We start from the raw sequence: 17,994 nt of genomic DNA, 5'->3' as shown, positions 1-17,994 counted from the left end.
CATTTTGTTTTGTTTTTAAACTCATAATTATGACTTCATAATATCAATTTTCTTATCACACTTTCGACTTTTTGTTTCATAATTATGACTTTTTATTTATAAATGTCGAATTTTTATTTCAAGACTTTTATCTCATAATTTTGATGTATTTATTTCATAATTATTACTTTTTAATTAATAATTTACATTTCTTATCTCAGTCATGACTTTGGTGTCACAGAACATTTACTTGTTATCTCATAATTATAATTTTTTACATCAATATGTCGACTTTCTTATTACATAATTTTTACTTTCTATGTCATTATTTTTATATCATAAAATCGACTTTCTTATTACATAATTTCGACTTTTTTTCTCATTATTATGACTTTTTATATAAATACATCGACTTTCTTTTCACATAATTTAGGCTTTCTATCTCATAATTATGCCTTTTTATATAATATCGACTGTCTTATCACATAACTTGGACTTTTATCTCATACTTATGACTTTTGATATCATAATATCGACTTTCTTATCACATAATTTCAACTTTTCATCTCATAATTATGACATTCCATTGGGGTATTATTTGTGTTTGGGTGAAACAGACTTCCATGGAATACAGTCAGGAGGTTACAGTAATCCAATCAAAACACTACAGGTTAAAACTCAAAATGTATCGATTGTCGATGCCTCATCATGTTATCTTAATAAACATTTAAAACAATTATTGTTAAATGATTGCACTAAGGTGAGAAAAGAAAAAATCTTTTTCAAATGATGACTTTAATTGATTCGCTAAATACTAAAATCTAACTGGATCTTCTGTCTTCATCTGAACTTTACCTTTACTGTAATTTCTAGTACAATTTAGCTTGTATAGTCCGAATCACCACTTAATTTTATTACTTAATTTTCTTGTAGTTGTTGCACTAAAATGCCTGTCTTTAATTAATGTCATATTTTTATATTCACTATGGTAATCACAGATTAATCGATAATAATTGCAGTAAATGACTTCCATGCATAAGTCAAATTAACTTTAAACAAAAGACCCCAATATTTGGACACAAATGCCATTTTATTGTCGGATTGTCATAGATGAACAGTTTTAAAAGTTCTACTTGTGTCAGAGTTATTTGTTGATGAACCCCAAGATGCAGAGACGGAGGCAGGCATAGAATATGAAAACATGATTTAATTAAAACTAAACAAGAACAAAAAGCACGCACGTGGGCGGAGTAACAAACTAAGGGAGCTAGCACTGGAAGCTAGAAAACAAAAAGGAATTTTAGCATGGAAGCTAGTGGATAGCAAACAGAAAAACTGAAAATAACTAATGCTCACAGAAACAGCTTACCGCTACGACGACCAGGACAAAATGTAGCACGACAGTTAGTAGCTGTAACAAAACGACACGAGAGGTAGCACGATAAGAGTGACATGTGGCAAAGACAATACAATGATCCGGCAACTGACACAAGACAAAGCAAGTACAAATAGGAGCGGGCTGATTGGCAACAGGTGTGGCCAGGTGCCAATCAGCTGCAGCTGAGGAGGAACACAGCACTCAGGGAACAAGACAGGAAGCTGACAAAATAAGAGCACTAGACAGGAACTAAAGACATGAGATACTAAACACAGAGGAAACATACAAATGCAGAGGAAAAAACTAAAACATAGACAAACTGTCAGGGGAAAGCCTGACAACTTGAATGTTGTGTTCATAAGTTGCTCACAGTTTTATTTAAATCAGAGGTTCTTAACCTTTTTGACTTTGGGGCCAAACTTTTTCACCACAGAGGGGCCTCCAAAATTAACTATGAATTAGTAATCTCAGTCTTGATTTTAATCGTTTTCAATAATAATTATAACTAACCCACTTACAGTTTACAACCTTGTCAAATGATACCAGACCATGTGTTAATCACAAAGATTGTTATCGAGGCTTAGGTCAGGCAGATTACAAAAATAGGTACGAACCAAATATACTGCATTAGAAGGGAGTCGCAATTAACTGACAAAAGAATACATAGAATCACGGTGTGCTAAAGTAAATAAACTATATTAGTAATGAATACGTTTCTTAACCAAACTTTCAATCAGATTAATGTGCAAATAAACTATAGTCATACTTCTTGCGCTGAACAAAATTCTATGACTTTAGCTTCTGACTTCTTCAGTTTGTTTGATATTGTCATTACTGCCACAAGTGGTGGAAAAAAATATTACAACTGAGTAGCGCTGCAGCCCGTAGAGACCACGGCTGAGTAACACATTTTTTGGTGGCCCTCTTGGGGACGTTTGTGGCCCAATAATGGCCCTATGGTTAATAAACACTGATGTAAAAGTACTGGCTCGGTTTACATTTGAAGTGACATTTTCCAGCGAGCACACCAGTCAGCGTTTTTCTCACCCATCTTTGCACTAATTACTTTCATTAATCGTATGTGTTAAATATGATAGCCTAGTTTTGTTCAAACTTTTAGTAGATCAGGCCTACACTGCAAAAAATCAGTGATCAAAAACAGGGGAAAAAAAATAGGGGTATTTTATTATTTTATTTGAACTAGGCAAAATTATCTGCCAATAAAACAGGAAAATGTGGCTTGTCAAGACTTTCCAAAACAAGTAAAATTAGCTAACCTCAATGAACCCAAAAATACCTTAAAATAAGTATATTCTCACTAATAACAAGTGTACTACTGTTTGGGTACCTATTTTCTATTGTTTTTCTTTGAAAATAAAACAGCAAAAGTCAATTTGGCTGTCATCTGTTTTAATATGAGAAAAGTTGGAAAAGTTGGCAAAAGTCCCAAAAAATTATAATACCTACCCAGGTTCGGGTCTCACAAGTCCCGCCGCCACCGGCCAGGATGACCAAAATGCCCAAAACGTGCCCAGCAAAGTCCCACAGGCAGGCGGGGAGAAAAGTGACAAAAGTCGGTAAAATGTTCAAAAATCACACCCGGGATCGAGTCACAGGTCTTAGGAATTGTGGCACTCCACGTGGGACTTGAACCTGGGTAGGTATTTTGAACATTTTTGGGACTTTTGCCGACTTTTTCAACTTTTATCCGCCAACCCCGTGGGGCTCGGCTGGGTGTGTTATGGACATTTTGGGCATCCCGGGACTTGTGGGACTCGAACCTGGGTAGGTATTTTGAAACATTTTTGGGGACTTTTGACAACTTTTCTCGCTTTTCTCCCCCACTTCCTGTGGGACTTTGCTGGGTGCTTTTTGGACATTTTTTGCATCCTGGGATTTGTGCGGCCGGCGGCGGGACTCGTGGGACTTGTGGGCGGTATAGCTCGGTTGGTAGAGTGGCCGTGCCAGCAACTTGAGGGTTGCAGGTTCGATTCCCACGTGTGCCATCCTAGTTACTGCCGTTGTGTCCTTGGGCAAGACACTTTACCCACCTGCTCCCAGTGCCACCCACACAGGTTTAAATGTAACTTAGATATTGGGTGTCACTATGTAAAGCGCTTTGAGTCACTTGAGAAAAGCGCTATATAAATATAATTCAATTCAATTCAACCCCGGGAGGTATTTTGGACACAATTGGGACTTTTGACCATTTTGGCCGCCTTTTTCCCTCTTCTTCCACGCCTTACTTGCTGTGTGTTTTTGGACATTTGGACAAAAATACTTTCAAACATGTTTTACTTAATATAGGTCGGGGGTCAGCAACCCGCGTCTCTAATACCTACTCAGTGGCCTAGTGGTTAGAGTGTCCGCCCTGAGATCAGTAGGTCGCGAGTTCAAATCCCGGCCGAGTCATACCAAAGACTATAAAAATGGGACCCATCACCTCCCTGCTTGGCATGCAGCATTAAGGGTTGGATTTGGGGGTTAAATCACCATAAAAGATTCCCGGGCGCGGCACCACTGCTGCCCACTGCTCCCCTCACCTCCCAGGGGGTGATCAAGGATGATGGGTCAAATGCAGAGAATAATTTCGCCACATCTAGTATGTGTGTGACAATCATTGGTACTTCAACTTTAACTTTAAAGCCGTAGCGCCGCCCTGGTGGCGCTCTGGAGCTTTTTCAAAAATGTATGAAAAATGGAAAAAGATGAGGGGGAAAAAACATGTTTTGTTTTAATTTTGGTTTCTGTAGGAGGATAAACATGACACAAATTTCCCTAATTGTTATAAAGCACACTGTTTGTATTAAACATGCTTCACTGATTCGAGTATTTGGTGAGCGCCGTTTTGTCCTACTAATTTTGGCGGTCTTTGAACTCACCGTGTTTTGTTTACATGTATGACTTTCTCCGACTTTCTAGGACGTGTTTTATGACACTTCTTTTTCTGCCACATTTTGTCTACCAAACTTTTAACGTTGTGCGTGAATGCACAAAGGTGAGTTTTGTTGATGTTATTGATTTGTGTGGAGTGCTAATCAGACATATTTGGTCACTGCATGACTGCAAGCTAATCGATGCTAACGTGCTATTTAGGCTAGCTATATGTCAGGGGTCACCAACGTGGTGCCCGCGGGTACCAGGTAGCCCGTAAGGACCAGATGAGTCGCCCGCTGGCCTGTTCTAAAAATTGCTTAAATAGCAGCACTGACCAGTGAGCTGCCTCTATTTTTTAAATTGTATTTATTTACTACCAAGCTGGTCTCGCTTTGCTCGACATTTTTAATTCTAAGAGAGACAAAACTCAAATAAAATTAGAAAATCCCAGAAAATATTTTAAAGACTTGGTCTTCACTTGTTTGAATAAAATAATGTATTTTTTTTACTTTGCTTCTTATAACTTTCAGAAAGACAATTTTAGAGAAAAAAATAAAACCTTTTTAAACACATATACCTTTTTACCTTTTAAATTCCTTCCTCTTCCTTTCTGACAAATTAAAACAATGTTCAAGTATTTTTTTTTTATCATTGTAAAGAATAATAAATACATTTTAATTTAATTCTTCATTTTAGCTTCTGTTTTTTCGACGAAGAATATTTGTGAAATATTTCTTTATACTTTTTATGATTACATTTTAAGAAAAAAATATTCTGGGAAATGTAGAAAATCTGTAGAATCAAATTTAAATTTTATTTCGAAGTCTTTTGAATTTATTTTAAAATTTTGTTCTGGAAAATCTAGAAGAAATAATGATTTGTCTTTGTTAGAAATATAGCTTGGTCCAATTTAAAACATGTCATCAAAATTCAAAAATGAATCCTAATCACGAAAAATTACTAATGATGTTTTATAAATTATTTTTTAAATTTTTTCAAAATTATTCAAATTAGCTAGTTTTTCTCTTCATTTTTTTCGGTTGAATTTTGAGTTTTAAAGAGTCAAAATTGAAGATAAACTATGTTTCAAATTTTAATTTTCCTTTTTTTCATGTTTTCTCCTCTTTTAAACCGTTCAATTAAGTGTTTTTTTTATCATTTATTCTCTACAAAAAACCTTCCGTAAAAGGAAGAAAAATGTACGACGGAATGACAGGCAGAAATACCCACTTTCTTACATACATATAGATTTATTTATTAAAGGTAAATTGAGCAAATTGGGTATTTCTGGCAATTTATTTAAGTGTGTATCAAACTGGTAGCCCTTCGCATTAATCAGTACCCAAGAAGTAGCTCTTGGTTTCAAAAAGGTTGGTGCATGTACATATTGCATCATTATGCCTCATTTGTAGCTATGTTTGAGCTCATTTAGTTTCCTTTAAGTCCTCTTAATTCAATGTATATCTCATTACACACTGTCTGTATGTAATATGGCTTTTAATTTTGTGCGGCTCCGGACAGATTTGGTTTTGTATTTTTGGTCCAATATGGCTCTCTCAACATTTTGGGTTGCCGACCCCTGATATAGGTCAGAAAATCTCAACAACAATCTGTAATATCTTACTGAGTGTTACGATCCGCTGCCTGGATCATGTTATGTTTACATTTTTGAGTCTTTTTGTATTATGTTCTGTTAGTTTTTGACTTCTTTAGTTCCTGGTGGCACTTCCTTGTTTGTTTTGTTACCATAGTTACGTATGAATTTCACCTGCCTCGGTTTTTTGGGACACACCTCTGTCCAATCAAGAGACTACATTTCAGCCTGCCCTTTGTATCGCTCATCCTGGGTTCCTTGTTTGCAGTAAGCAACCGTCGCTTTTAAGTTCCTGGTTCCAGACTCTGTGGTAAGTGTTAGCCGTAGCTTCCCGTGCATTCGGCGCGCTGTTCCTTCCTTTGTTTCCGTCTGTTTAGTACAGTGTATTATTTATTAAATCATCCGACCTTTACGTTTTCGTCCGGAGTCTCCTTTGCATCCCTGGGAAAACAAAATCCATGCATCACCATGCGACCCAAGCGTGACACATTTAGGACCAAAACCCTTAAAACAAGTAAAACACTGTAACATAAAATCTGCTTATTGAGAAGAATGATCTTATCAGACAGAAAATAAGCAAATATCACCCTTATTTGAGATATTTAATAATACTTAGATTTCAGTTATTGCAGTGTACTAAAGGTGTAAGTCACCTGTATTACCTGTTCACCATGAATTGATAAAAGTGGACCCCGACTTAAACAAGTTGAAAAACTTATTCGGGTGCTACCATTTAGTGGTCAATTGTACGGAATATGTACTGTACTGTGCAATCTACTAATACAATTCTCAATCACTCAACCTGTGTGTTGCAGTGTGTACGAAGACAAAGCTCCATTCGTCCCTTACGTGAATCTGCACAGCGACGGAAGCATACGAGACGCCAAACCGGCCAGAGTTGTCAGCTCGTGTCACCTCGACATCTACACCTTCCCCTTTGACGTGCAGGACTGCACTCTCACCTTCAGCTCCGTCATCATACCCGGTAAATTCTAATCGAAACACAGCAGCTCTCAAGCTTTTTTTCACCAAGTACCACCTCAGAAAAGCTCTCCGAGTACCGTCATAATGACCAACATTACAATACAGTAGCGTAGCAGGCCCAAATAGTCATTAAAAACAAGGAAAAAGTTTTATTGAACAAGTACCAAAAATTCCGAACTATAAGCCGCTACTTTTTCCCTACGCTTTCCAACCTGCGGCTTATAAAACGGTGTGGGCTAATTCGTGGATTTGTCATCGCTTACTGCCAAAACGTTTTCAATTTAACAGTTTTAAACAGACATCAAAAAGGTTGTCTGTGCTATGGCGCCATCTTTTGGACAAGTTTGCTTACTGCATGTGCTGACGTCTGCAGCATTTGAATTCTGTTTAGTGCTTTCTAGTTTTAATTACTTATATAAAACAGTTGTTTTTTTGTTTAACACTGAAACAGAAGGTCTTATTTATTTGTTATTGAAACAGGAAATAAATGGTCAGTATAAAGACCCAGTTTATCTAAACTATATGTATATATATATATATATATATATATATATATATATATATATATTTATATAAATGGAACAGAATAGAGTTTCATTGTCCCCTAAGGCAGTGGTTCTCAACCTTTTTTCAGTGATGTACCCCCTGTGAATTTTTTTTTAATTCAAGTACCCCCTAATCAGAGCAAAGCATTTTTGGTTGAAAAAAAGAGATAAAGAAGTAAAATACAGCACTATGTCATCAGTTTCTGATTTATTAAATTGTATAACAGTGCAAAATATTGCTCATTTGTAGTGGCCTTTCGTGAACTATTTGGAAAAAAAGATATAAAAATAACTAAAAACTTATTGGAAAATAAACAAGTGATTCAATTATAAATAAAGATTTCAATACATAGAAGAAATCATCAACTTAAAGTGCCCTCTTTGGAGATTGTAATAGAGATCCATCTGGATTCATGAACTTAATTCTAAACATTTCTTCATAAAAAAAGAAATCTTTAACATCAATATTTATGGAACATGTCCACAAAAATCGAGCTGTAAACACTGAATATTGCATTGTTGCATTTCTTTTCACAGTTTATGAACTTATAATCATATTTTGTTGAAGTATTATTCAATAAATATATTTATAAAGGATTTTTGAATTGTTGCTATTTTTAGAATATTTTTAAAAAATCCCACGTACCCCCTAGCATACCTTCAAGTACCCCTAGGGGTACGCGTACCCCCATTTGAGAACCACTGCCCTAAGGTGCTACAACAATAATTTGGTAATATAAATAGTAAAAAAAGATAGAAAAGATGATACATATATATGTATATATATCCACACGCATGTATATATCCATATATATGCATATATACATACATACATATGACATTATTGCACATTATTGTCCGAAAAACAAAAAAAAATACCGGTAAATAAACTTGAATTTCAGTGAATTCTCGCTATAAATATACTCCTCCCCCCTTAACCCCGCCCCCCGGCCCTGAATTCCGAGGTCTCAAGGTTGGCAAGATGCAATAACACTTCAGTGTTACGGTGCTAAGATCTTGGCAAAATGTTTGGCTACAGAACTTAAGTCTGTTTCGTCAAATATCATTCACCAAGATCAATCAGGTTTCCTACAAGGAAGAAATTCAGGAAACAATATTAGGCAGTTACTAGAAATTATAGAAAATTATAATATGTTAAATAAAAGAGGATTCATTTTTTGTAGCAGACCTGGAGAAGGCATTTGACAAAATTAGCTTCTATTTTATGTGTAAAAGTTTAGTGTTTTGTTTTTTTTTCCAATTTTGGCAACTCTTTATTACACTGGATTAAGACGCTATATACCGTATTTCCTTGAATTGCCGCCGGGGCGCTAATTAATTTAAAACCTCTTCTCACTCCTGCGCTTACCAAAGGCATGCGGTAAAAGTAAGCATGCGCTAATCATTTTAAAACCTCTTCTCACTCCGGCACTTACCAAAGGTATGCAGTAAAAATTTGAGTGTGATGTAAGCTTGGACCTTAAATCCTACTGAATAGCTCTTTATTTTCTTCCCTTTATGCGATTTCAAATTACCGGTATTGAAATCAGCCTCCTCCATTTTGAAAATGATGACTGGGGAAGTGTCACGAGTTTGACCAGGCGGTAATACTAAGCATGCGCTAATTATTTTGGGAAGCGAGTTTGACCCGGCAGTAATTCAAGGCAGGCGCATACTATATGCCCTGCGGCAATTCAAGGAAATACGGTAATACAACATTAATCAAGTCATTCTTTGACGTACCAATAGCGGTACCACAGTTTGAGAATCATGCTCCAAAAGCCTAACGAGAAGTTAATAGCGCTTTGACAAGGGTTGTCCCTTGCTTTCAAACTCTGTCTCTCTGGTTACCAGGAGCAGCATTGAAGGTGTTTCCTTCGTCGACTGATGAAAAGATCACTAAGGTCTCCAAGCATGTGATGACCACTTTGGGGGAGTGGGAGCTGCTGAACATCACCAGTGAAAAGATCAATCACCAACATGACATTGAAGGTTACCTCCTCGACGAGCTTGCATTTCACGTATGTTTCATCTGGAGCGTCTGTACTTGCAGAATTTGGGCTCATCGTTCCCCGTTGTCCCCGTAGATCCGATTGCGACGCAGGTCCACGCTCTACGTGGTCAACCTGTTGATCCCCAGCTGCTTCCTCATCACCGTCGACCTCTTCAGCTTCCTGTTGCCTCCTCAGAGTGTGGACCGCTCCTCCTTCAAGATGACCCTCATCCTGGGCTACACCGTCTTTCTGCTCATCATGAACGACCTGTTGCCCATCACGGGGAACACCATACCTCTCATAAGTACGTCTCCGACTCATCCTAGACTTTTGACAAGAACAAGAAAGTTTGATTATATTACTACTTAAGATGTGACTTTAAGGTTTTACTACTTAGGTATAAAATACTACACAGTCTAGCTCCATCCTATCTTGTACCATATGTCCAGGCAAGATATCTGCTTTCAAAGAACTCCAACTTTTTTGTTGTTTTCCAAAAAAAGTTTGCGGGCTATAGAGGGTTTTCTATTCGGGCTCCAGTACTAGGGAATGCCCTACCGGTAACAGTTCGAGATGCTACCTCAGTAGAAGCATTTAAGTCCCATCTTAAAACTAATTTGTATACTCTAGCCCAGGAGTCCGGAACTTTTTTGGCTGAGAGAGCCAAGAATCCAAATATTTTAAGATGTATTTCCGTAAGAGCCATATAATATTTTTTTAAACGCTGAACACAACTAAACGCGTGCATTTTTAAAGTAGAGTATAATGAGTCTCTTATTCTTTGTAATAATACTGTTAATCTGAAGCAAACTGTGGAGGAGGCGTGGCCTGCGGGCCAGCAGCGAAGCGGGGTGTGCCAGAAACCGGCTTCTAAATCAGGGAAAGTGTTAGAATCCATCCATCCATCCATCCATTTTCTACCGCTTATTCCCTTTCGGGGTCGCGGGGGGCGCTGGCGCCTATCTCAGCTACAATCGGGCGGAAGGCGGGGTACACCCTGGACAAGTCGCCACCTCATCGCAGGGCCAACACAGATAGACAGACAACATTCACACTCACATTCACACACTAGGGCCAATTTAGTGTTGCCAATCAACTGTTAGAATCATTGTTTCTAAATTATCACAAAAAACTTTGTATAACATTGTGTTCCGGACAAGAAGACAAAAGGCTGAAACTTTCCGAGAAGAATGCTCGTAAAACTCCACTCGGACTACAAAGCGGACAGATGGCAGGTTCTGCCCAACTTCCAGAAGAACTCTCTTTGAACTATTTTATGGGACTCTCTTTGAGCGATTTTATAGAACTCTTTTTGAACTGTTCGGGAATCGAAGGCAACGCGGTTTACGACCCACTTCCCTGAGGAAGCAGCTGTGGGAAGGGGGTTGCGCAAATAAAGAAGGAGGAGTACGATCTTGGGGCAGTGCGTGGTGCAGAACTGTACAGACAGTACAGTGGCCATGTCTCTCCTCAGATCTGAGTCCAAATTTAATTCTGTCTCTGTTTGATTCTTTGCCTTTTGTCTTGTTTAATAGATGTCATGAGTGTTTGAACCTGACAGACAGGTGCGTAGAAGGCCCACCTGGGCCTTGTTATCAAATCACCTTTCGATCTGTTATAAGCAGCAGCCAGGAGGAGGGACGGGGTTGGGCTGGAGCCAGAGTGCGGGCGGAGAACGAAAGAGAAAAAGACAATTGCTGGAAAGCAACTGAGAGACTTATTGAAAAATACAAAAATATTGTAACCCTGAAACAGGCTCTCATGTCGGTGCTTGGTGGTCTGAAGAACCCCCAGGAGGGCAAGCCCTAAACCAACCAATAATAAATAAATCACTTCTGACCCTAAATGCAACTTCTTGAACAAGTGCGGTAGAAAAAAGGATGGATGGATTCAAATGCATGAGCATGTTTTATATTTTGAACGTTATTTTTAACACTTTGATTACAAGTGGAATTATTCAATACTTATCGTGTTAAGCAGTGTCAGCTCAGATATATCCGAGAGCCAGATGCAGTCATCAAAAGAGCCACAGGTTCCCGACCCCTGCTCTAGCCTTTTAATCAGGGGTCTCAGATACGCGGCCAGCGAGACGCTATTTTGTGGCCCCCGCCTTAATATGAAAGTTTAATGTTAGTGCGGCCCGCGAGTTTTATATGAATGGCGCTTGACAGCATTGTGTTATTTGGGTCCAAAATGGCTCTTTCAACTTTCTGGGTTGCCTACCCCTGCATGAGTGGATAAGCGGCAAATGAGTGAAAGCGACAAACGTTGCCATGGAGACGAGGGTTCTCTTAAGTGCCTGGCTGCAGTCACACCGCGACACCTGTCCGTCGGTAATAACAGTCCCCGATAACCTGGACCAATTCAAGCCGTTATTTGTTTTTTTTATTGTTTAATTTGCATTGCCTCACACGATGAACAATACATATATTTCCCTATGACGCCGGATAACACTCCGGGAGCCGTCACTTTTTTGCGCTCGCTATCCCCGTACTTTCCGCCGACCGCCGTGTTGTTGTAGGGAGGAAAAGCGGAATGACACACATTGCCGAAATAACATTATTCTCCGTGCGTCGACTAAATACAAATATGTCTTTTTCAAAGCCTGCAGTGGAGAGAAAGGTTAGTGATGAGCAAAAACAATTCCAGGAAAAGGGGGAGATGCAATATTTCTTTGTTTAGCACAGGTGCACCACGACGTGTCTTATTTGCACAGAAAAAGTTGCAGTGCACAAGGGATACAATTCAGCTGTGTCTCGCCGTCCGCACTGCCACGCCCCCGTCTGATGGTGCTCTGTCCTAAGCACTATGGACAGAGGCGGTGACCTTTGTTCCTGCAGGCAGCGCTAGCCACACCTCCCCCCACAACCACCTTATTGAAGTGGACCGCCACGTCATTTAATTGTCCTACCAAATCAATTTCTGTGGTCCGACACAGTCTTTTATGTGGTCCGCCACCTCATTTTATGTGGTTTACTTCTGTAGAGGTCGCTTCCTAGCGGTACCACTGACATACACTTCACAGGAGCAAAGTGTGCCACGTTGAACAAGATTTTAATGATCACATATTTTCACAAAATCGTCTTTCCAGCAGGACGCGACTTTTCAGCCACGTCCGTATCCTCTCTCCCCTCCTGCTCCCGGCCGCTTACTGTTAAAGGCAATGATGATTAGATCAACACATACTACCTGTGAAATCTAATCACCTGCCAGCTGTGTCTCGCCGTCAGCACTGCCACGCCCCCGTCTGATGGTGCTCTGTCCTAAGCACCATGGACAGAGGCGGTGACCTTTGCTCCTGCAGGCAGCGCTGGCCGCACCTCCCCCCACAACCACCTTATTGAAGTGGACCGCCACGTCATTTAATTGGCCTACCTTTACCCCTCAAAGAGCCATTTTGACCCGTTTCACAAAATAAAGAAAACAATGGGAGCCACAAAACTCTTAATATTTATAATGAAATAACAGGTGTTTTTTTTTGCTTTGTGCTATGTATAAACCAGGGGTTTCAGACATGCGGCCCGCACCTTAATATGAAACGATACGTCAAACGTATCGCGATTACGGCACGCCCTCAATAGTGTTGTCCGGGTGAAATTCGGAGAAGGTTTACCCCGTGAGATTTTCGGGGGAGACACTGAAATCCGGAAAAATCGTGGGGCCGGCAAGTATGCAGCTGAGCCACATCAAACTGATCTGGAGCCGCGGGTTGCCGACCCCTGGCCTACCACATCAATTTCTGTGGTCCGACAGTCTTTTATGTGGTCCGCCACCTCATTTTGATGTGTATTACTACCTTATTGAAGGAGACCGCCACATCATTAAATGTGGCCCTCCACATTATTGTATGTGGACCATCCCCTCACAAAAAAAGCCTGTCACATCGTTTAAAGCAGGGGTGTCAAACTCAAACACAGAGTGGGCCAAAATTTAAAACCGAACAAAGCCGCGGGCCGAGGTTGAACAAACTAACCTTTTAATAGGGACCCAAACAAGTTTTGCATTGAATCTTGAACAAGCAAAGCTTACAGTATATAACTTTATTGTGACATGCAAAATCTAGTTTCAAATAATAATAATAATTAAAAAATATCAATGGCATATCAAATAATATTTCAATAAATATGGAATGCCTCTTTTTGGTGGCGGGGTTGAGATGGACGGGGTTTGGTGATAGCGGGGGGTGTATATTGTAGCGTCCCGGAAGAGTTAGTGCTGCAAGGGGTTATGGGTATTTGTTCTGTTGTGTTACGGACGGATGTCCTCCCGAAATGTGTCATTCTTGTTTGTTGTGGGTTCACAGTGTGGCGCATACTTGTAACAGTGTTAAAGTTGTTTATACGGCCACCCTCAGTGTGACCTGCATGGCTGTTGACCAAGTATGCGTTGCATTCACTTGTGTGTGTGTGTGTATAAGCCGCATATATTATGTGACTGCGCCTGCACGCTGTTTGTAAGGCGGAAAAGCGGATGTGGCGACAGGTTGTAGAAAACGCCAAAGGCCCACCCCCAATATTGTAGTCCGGGATGAAATTTGGGAGGGGCACTGTACTTTGGGAGTCTTCCGGAAAAATCAGGAGGGTTGGCAAGTAAAAGTATTAGCGGTGAATGCGGTGTTACAGCGGCGGGCCAACTCTAATGTTAATTTGATATTGCCTCAAGGGCCAAATTAAATTACACGGCGGGCCAAATTTGGCCCGCAGGCCAGAGTTTGACACCCATGGTTTAATGCAGGGGTCGGGAACCTTTTTGGCTGAGAGAGCCATAAAAGCCAAATATTATAAAATGTATTTCTGTGAGAGTCATATAATATTTTTTAACACTGAATACAACTAAATGTGTGCATTTTTAAGTAACATTGTTATTCTGAGGCTAATCAATAATAAATAAAATACTTCTTAATTTGACTTCTTTAACTGTTGGGATACAAAACAGATCGATGGATTAAAATGCATGAGAATTTTTTTATATTTTTAACGTTGTTTTTAACACTTTAACACGTACCATGAATTGATTTACGTGGACCCCTTATTCGGGTGTTAGCATTTAGTGGTCAATTGGACGGAATATGTACTGTAGTGTGTAATCTACTAATAAAAGTTCCAATCAATCAATCAATCAAAACTGTGTTAACCAGCTGAATTATTCATTACTTATCGTGTTAAGCAATCTCAGCTAAGATTTATCTGAGAGCCAGAAGCAGTCATGAAAAGAGCCACATCTGGCTCGAGAGCCATAGGTACCCTACCCCTGGTTTAATGTATCAATGCGCTGCAAGAGGTAGTCACTTGAAATGTTTTTCACTTCACGGGCGTGCTTGAAGCTCATCAAGAGAATGCCAAGAGTGTGCAAAAGCAGCAATCAGAGCAAAGAGTGGCTATTTTGAAGAAACTAAAATATAAAACGTGTTTACAGTTATTTCACCTTTTTTTGTTAAGTACATAACTCCACGTGTTCATTCATAGTTTTGATGCCTTCAGTGACAATCGACAATGTAAATAGTCATGAAAATAAAGAAAACACATTGAATGGGAAGGTGTGTCTGAACTTTTGGCCTTTAGAGTGTATGAAAAAAAAAAAAGAACACTGTTGATCTGACGAGATTTCCATCGAGCTCTGGTTTGCATCAGTGATAGTCACGCATAAGGAGATTTTTATAAACAAATTTATGCGGTGCAGGGCATGTGGTCAAGTGTTACATTGTCCACGGACAAACACCTTCATATTTTCATATTGTCAAGATTTAAATAACCAGCAAACAACTTCCACCACCAGCAGTGATTTGTTTAGATGTCTTCTCTCTGCAGAAATGATTTAAATATTTCACACACATATTTGGACTTATCTCCTCTCGTTCCCGCCAGACGTCTTCTTCTCCCTGTGCTTGGCTCTGATGGTGGCCAGCCTCCTGGAGACAATCCTCATCACCAACTTGCTGCTCGGCTCCAAAAACCTGCGCCCCGTTCCCCGCTGGGTCCGCGTGCTTGTTCTCCGGACTCTGGGACGTCTTGTTGGTCTGCCCTGGCGAGGGGAAAAAGAAGCAGGTAAAGAATTACGTGGAGTCATGTGTGCATGATGGCAGTGCACTGCAAAAAGTCAGTGCTCAAAAACAAGAAGAAAAAATAAACACAAATGAGGGGTAATTTTATTTGAACTGAGGGAAATTAACTGCCAATAGAACAAGAACATTTGGCTTGTCAAAACTTTCCAAAACAAGTAAAATTACCTAACCTTAATGGACCCCAAAATACCTTAAAATAAGTATATTCTCACTAATAACAAGTGCACTTTTCTTGGTAGAAAAAAAAGTGATACCTTTAGGCTTGATGTGTTGAAAAATATTCATAAATGAAGTAAATGCTAGTGCCATTATCTTGACATAATGATATGCGCTCGGCATTACATATCTTAAAGACAGCAAACTTATACTAAAAACTAATTTAATTGTTTTAATGCAAAGGCAACAAGGCAACCGCTCGTTACTTTCGGGGTCTCTTAGCCGATCAGGCAAATCGTATGGTCTAAAAATGCATTTTTCCATCGATAACATGACATTATCACGCCAAGTTCATGCTCTTTCAGTCAATTAGTGCACAAGGAATATATATATTCCTTGTGCACTAATTGACTGAATTAGTGCATATATATGTATATATATATATATATATATATATATATATATATATATTAAGAGTGTAACGGTACGTGTATTTGTATTGAACCGTTTCGTTACGGGGGTTTCGGTTCGGTACGAGGGTGTATCGAACAAGTTTGTAAGCTAAAGCCTTAACAAGCTGCTCTGCTTTCTGCCTCTGTCTGAATAGTGAGCACCCAGCATTGTCCCACCCCACACAACCATCTCATCGGTTACATACAAAGCCAATCAGCAGTGCGTATTCAGAGCGATGTAACAGCCAATCAGCAGTGCGTATTCAGAGCGCATGTTGTCAGTGCTCCGGCGTCGAGATGAGCAGATATGTGTTTAGCAGCAGACATCGTACACTCCCCAAATTATAAAAAACACTTCCCAGTCACAAATATTACTAACATCACTATGAGCCTGATGACCTTCTAGAAACTTAAACTGCAGCTCAGCTCGCTCGCAGTTCTGGCTTGAGGTGAACGCTAATTAGCGTTTAGCGTTACGTTAGCTCATTTTGCTGTGTGTGTGTGCGTGTGTGTGCGTACCTGCGTGTGCGTGTGTGTGTGTGTATAATAAAAGTCAACTACAGGCTTCCCAAATGCTGTAATAAATGAAGCATGATGAGTTGACTTGAATCTGTTTAATGTTGCACTTTTTATATGTAGAAGAAAGGTTTTGTCATTTTATTTAATCAAAGCAACAACTTGAGGCAGTTTAATGTGGATTAACGTGGGTAGAATTATTATAGTGTTCCCAATGTTAAAAGGATAAAGCCATTGTTTACAAATTTGGTAAATAAATAACCAAAAAATTTATATTTTGTTGTTTTCTTACTCTACCGAAAATGAACCGAACCGTGACCTCTAAACCGAGGTACTTACCGAACCAAAATTTTTGTGTACCGTTACACACCTAATATATATATATACACATACATACATATATATACACACATATATATACACACATATATATATACACGTACATACATATATACACATACATACATATACACATACATACATATACATATATACAAAGTAAACAGAAATAGAATGCTGGACGACAGCAAAAACTAACAGCTGGTGGAGCAGAGATGGCGTCCACAAAGTACATTCGTACATGACATGACAATCAAAAATGTCCTGACAATGAAGGATAGCAACAACTTAAATAACCTTGCTCGCTAACACAAAGCAGGTGCGCGGAATAGCGCTCAAAGACATGAAACTGCTACAGGAAAACACCAACTAAACAGGAAGGGCCACCAAAAAAACAGCGCAAGACAAGAACTAAAGCACTTCACACAGGAAAACACCAACGAACTAAAAACAAAGCACGACGACCTGGTGTAGTATCATTTTTTAACGTTTTATGCAGGTGGTGTTGAAAAACACACGCTCTATAGGGGCGTCGTGGCGAAGTTGGTAGAGTGGCTGTGCCAGTAATCTGAGGGTTACTGGTTCAATCCCCACCTTCTACCATCCTGGTCACGTTTGTTGTGTCCTTGGGCAAGACACTTCACCCTTGCTCCTGATGGGTCTTGGTGAGCGCCTTACATGGCAGCTCCCACCGTCAGCTATACAAGTACAACCCATTTACCATTTACCATCTATACGAGTGTTTTCCAACCACTGTGCCACTAGTGTGCCGTGAGATACAGTCTGGTGTGCCGTGGGAGATTATGTAAATTCACCTATTTGGGTTAAAAAAATGTTTTGCAAACCTGTAATTTTAGTCTGCAAATGATGTGTTGTTGTTGAGTGTCTGTGCTGTATAGAGCTCGGCAGAGTAACCGTGTAATACTCTTCCATATCAGTAGGTGGCAGCAGGTAGCTAATTGCTTTGTAGTCGTCGGAAACAGCAGAGGGCAGAGTGCAGGTAAAAAGGTATCTAATGCTTAAACTAAAAATAAAGAAAAGGTGAGTGCCCCTAAGCAAAAGAAATTGATGCTTAGAGAAAGCTATGCAGAACGAAACTACAACTGAACTGGCTACAAA

At 39.5% G+C, this 17,994-nt stretch overlaps 2 protein-coding genes and 1 long non-coding RNA gene across 3 annotated transcripts in view; 2 read left to right on the top strand and 1 right to left on the bottom strand.

Annotated features, from left to right (window-relative positions):
- Positions 1 to 17,994, top strand: part of LOC133540574 (arf-GAP with coiled-coil, ANK repeat and PH domain-containing protein 2-like) — a 1,007,806-nt gene that overhangs the window by 304,657 nt on the left and 685,155 nt on the right. The window lies entirely within an intron of this gene.
- The window catches only part of LOC133540569 (5-hydroxytryptamine receptor 3C-like), a 33,861-nt gene that overhangs the window by 14,787 nt on the left and 1,080 nt on the right, over positions 1 to 17,994 (top strand). Inside the window, exons 7-10 of the mRNA XM_061883277.1 lie at positions 6,644 to 6,813; positions 9,212 to 9,378; positions 9,445 to 9,655; positions 15,216 to 15,395. Of these exons, the coding sequence (XP_061739261.1) occupies positions 6,644 to 6,813; positions 9,212 to 9,378; positions 9,445 to 9,655; positions 15,216 to 15,395 (728 nt within the window). The remainder of the gene's footprint in view (positions 1 to 6,643; positions 6,814 to 9,211; positions 9,379 to 9,444; positions 9,656 to 15,215; positions 15,396 to 17,994) is intronic.
- LOC133540570 (uncharacterized) overlaps positions 7,429 to 17,994 on the bottom strand; it is a 31,962-nt gene continuing 21,396 nt past the window's right edge. The window contains exons 6-7 of the long non-coding RNA XR_009803666.1: positions 15,183 to 15,372; positions 7,429 to 9,678 (exon numbers count right to left, since the gene is read on the bottom strand). This is a non-coding gene — a long non-coding RNA (uncharacterized LOC133540570). The remainder of the gene's footprint in view (positions 9,679 to 15,182; positions 15,373 to 17,994) is intronic.

The sequence above is a fragment of the Nerophis ophidion genome, linkage group LG22, assembly GCF_033978795.1.
Source record: "Nerophis ophidion isolate RoL-2023_Sa linkage group LG22, RoL_Noph_v1.0, whole genome shotgun sequence".
In the NCBI taxonomy this organism is placed as follows: domain Eukaryota; kingdom Metazoa; phylum Chordata; class Actinopteri; order Syngnathiformes; family Syngnathidae; genus Nerophis; species Nerophis ophidion.
This window is presented reverse-complemented; position numbering and strand designations above follow the sequence as displayed.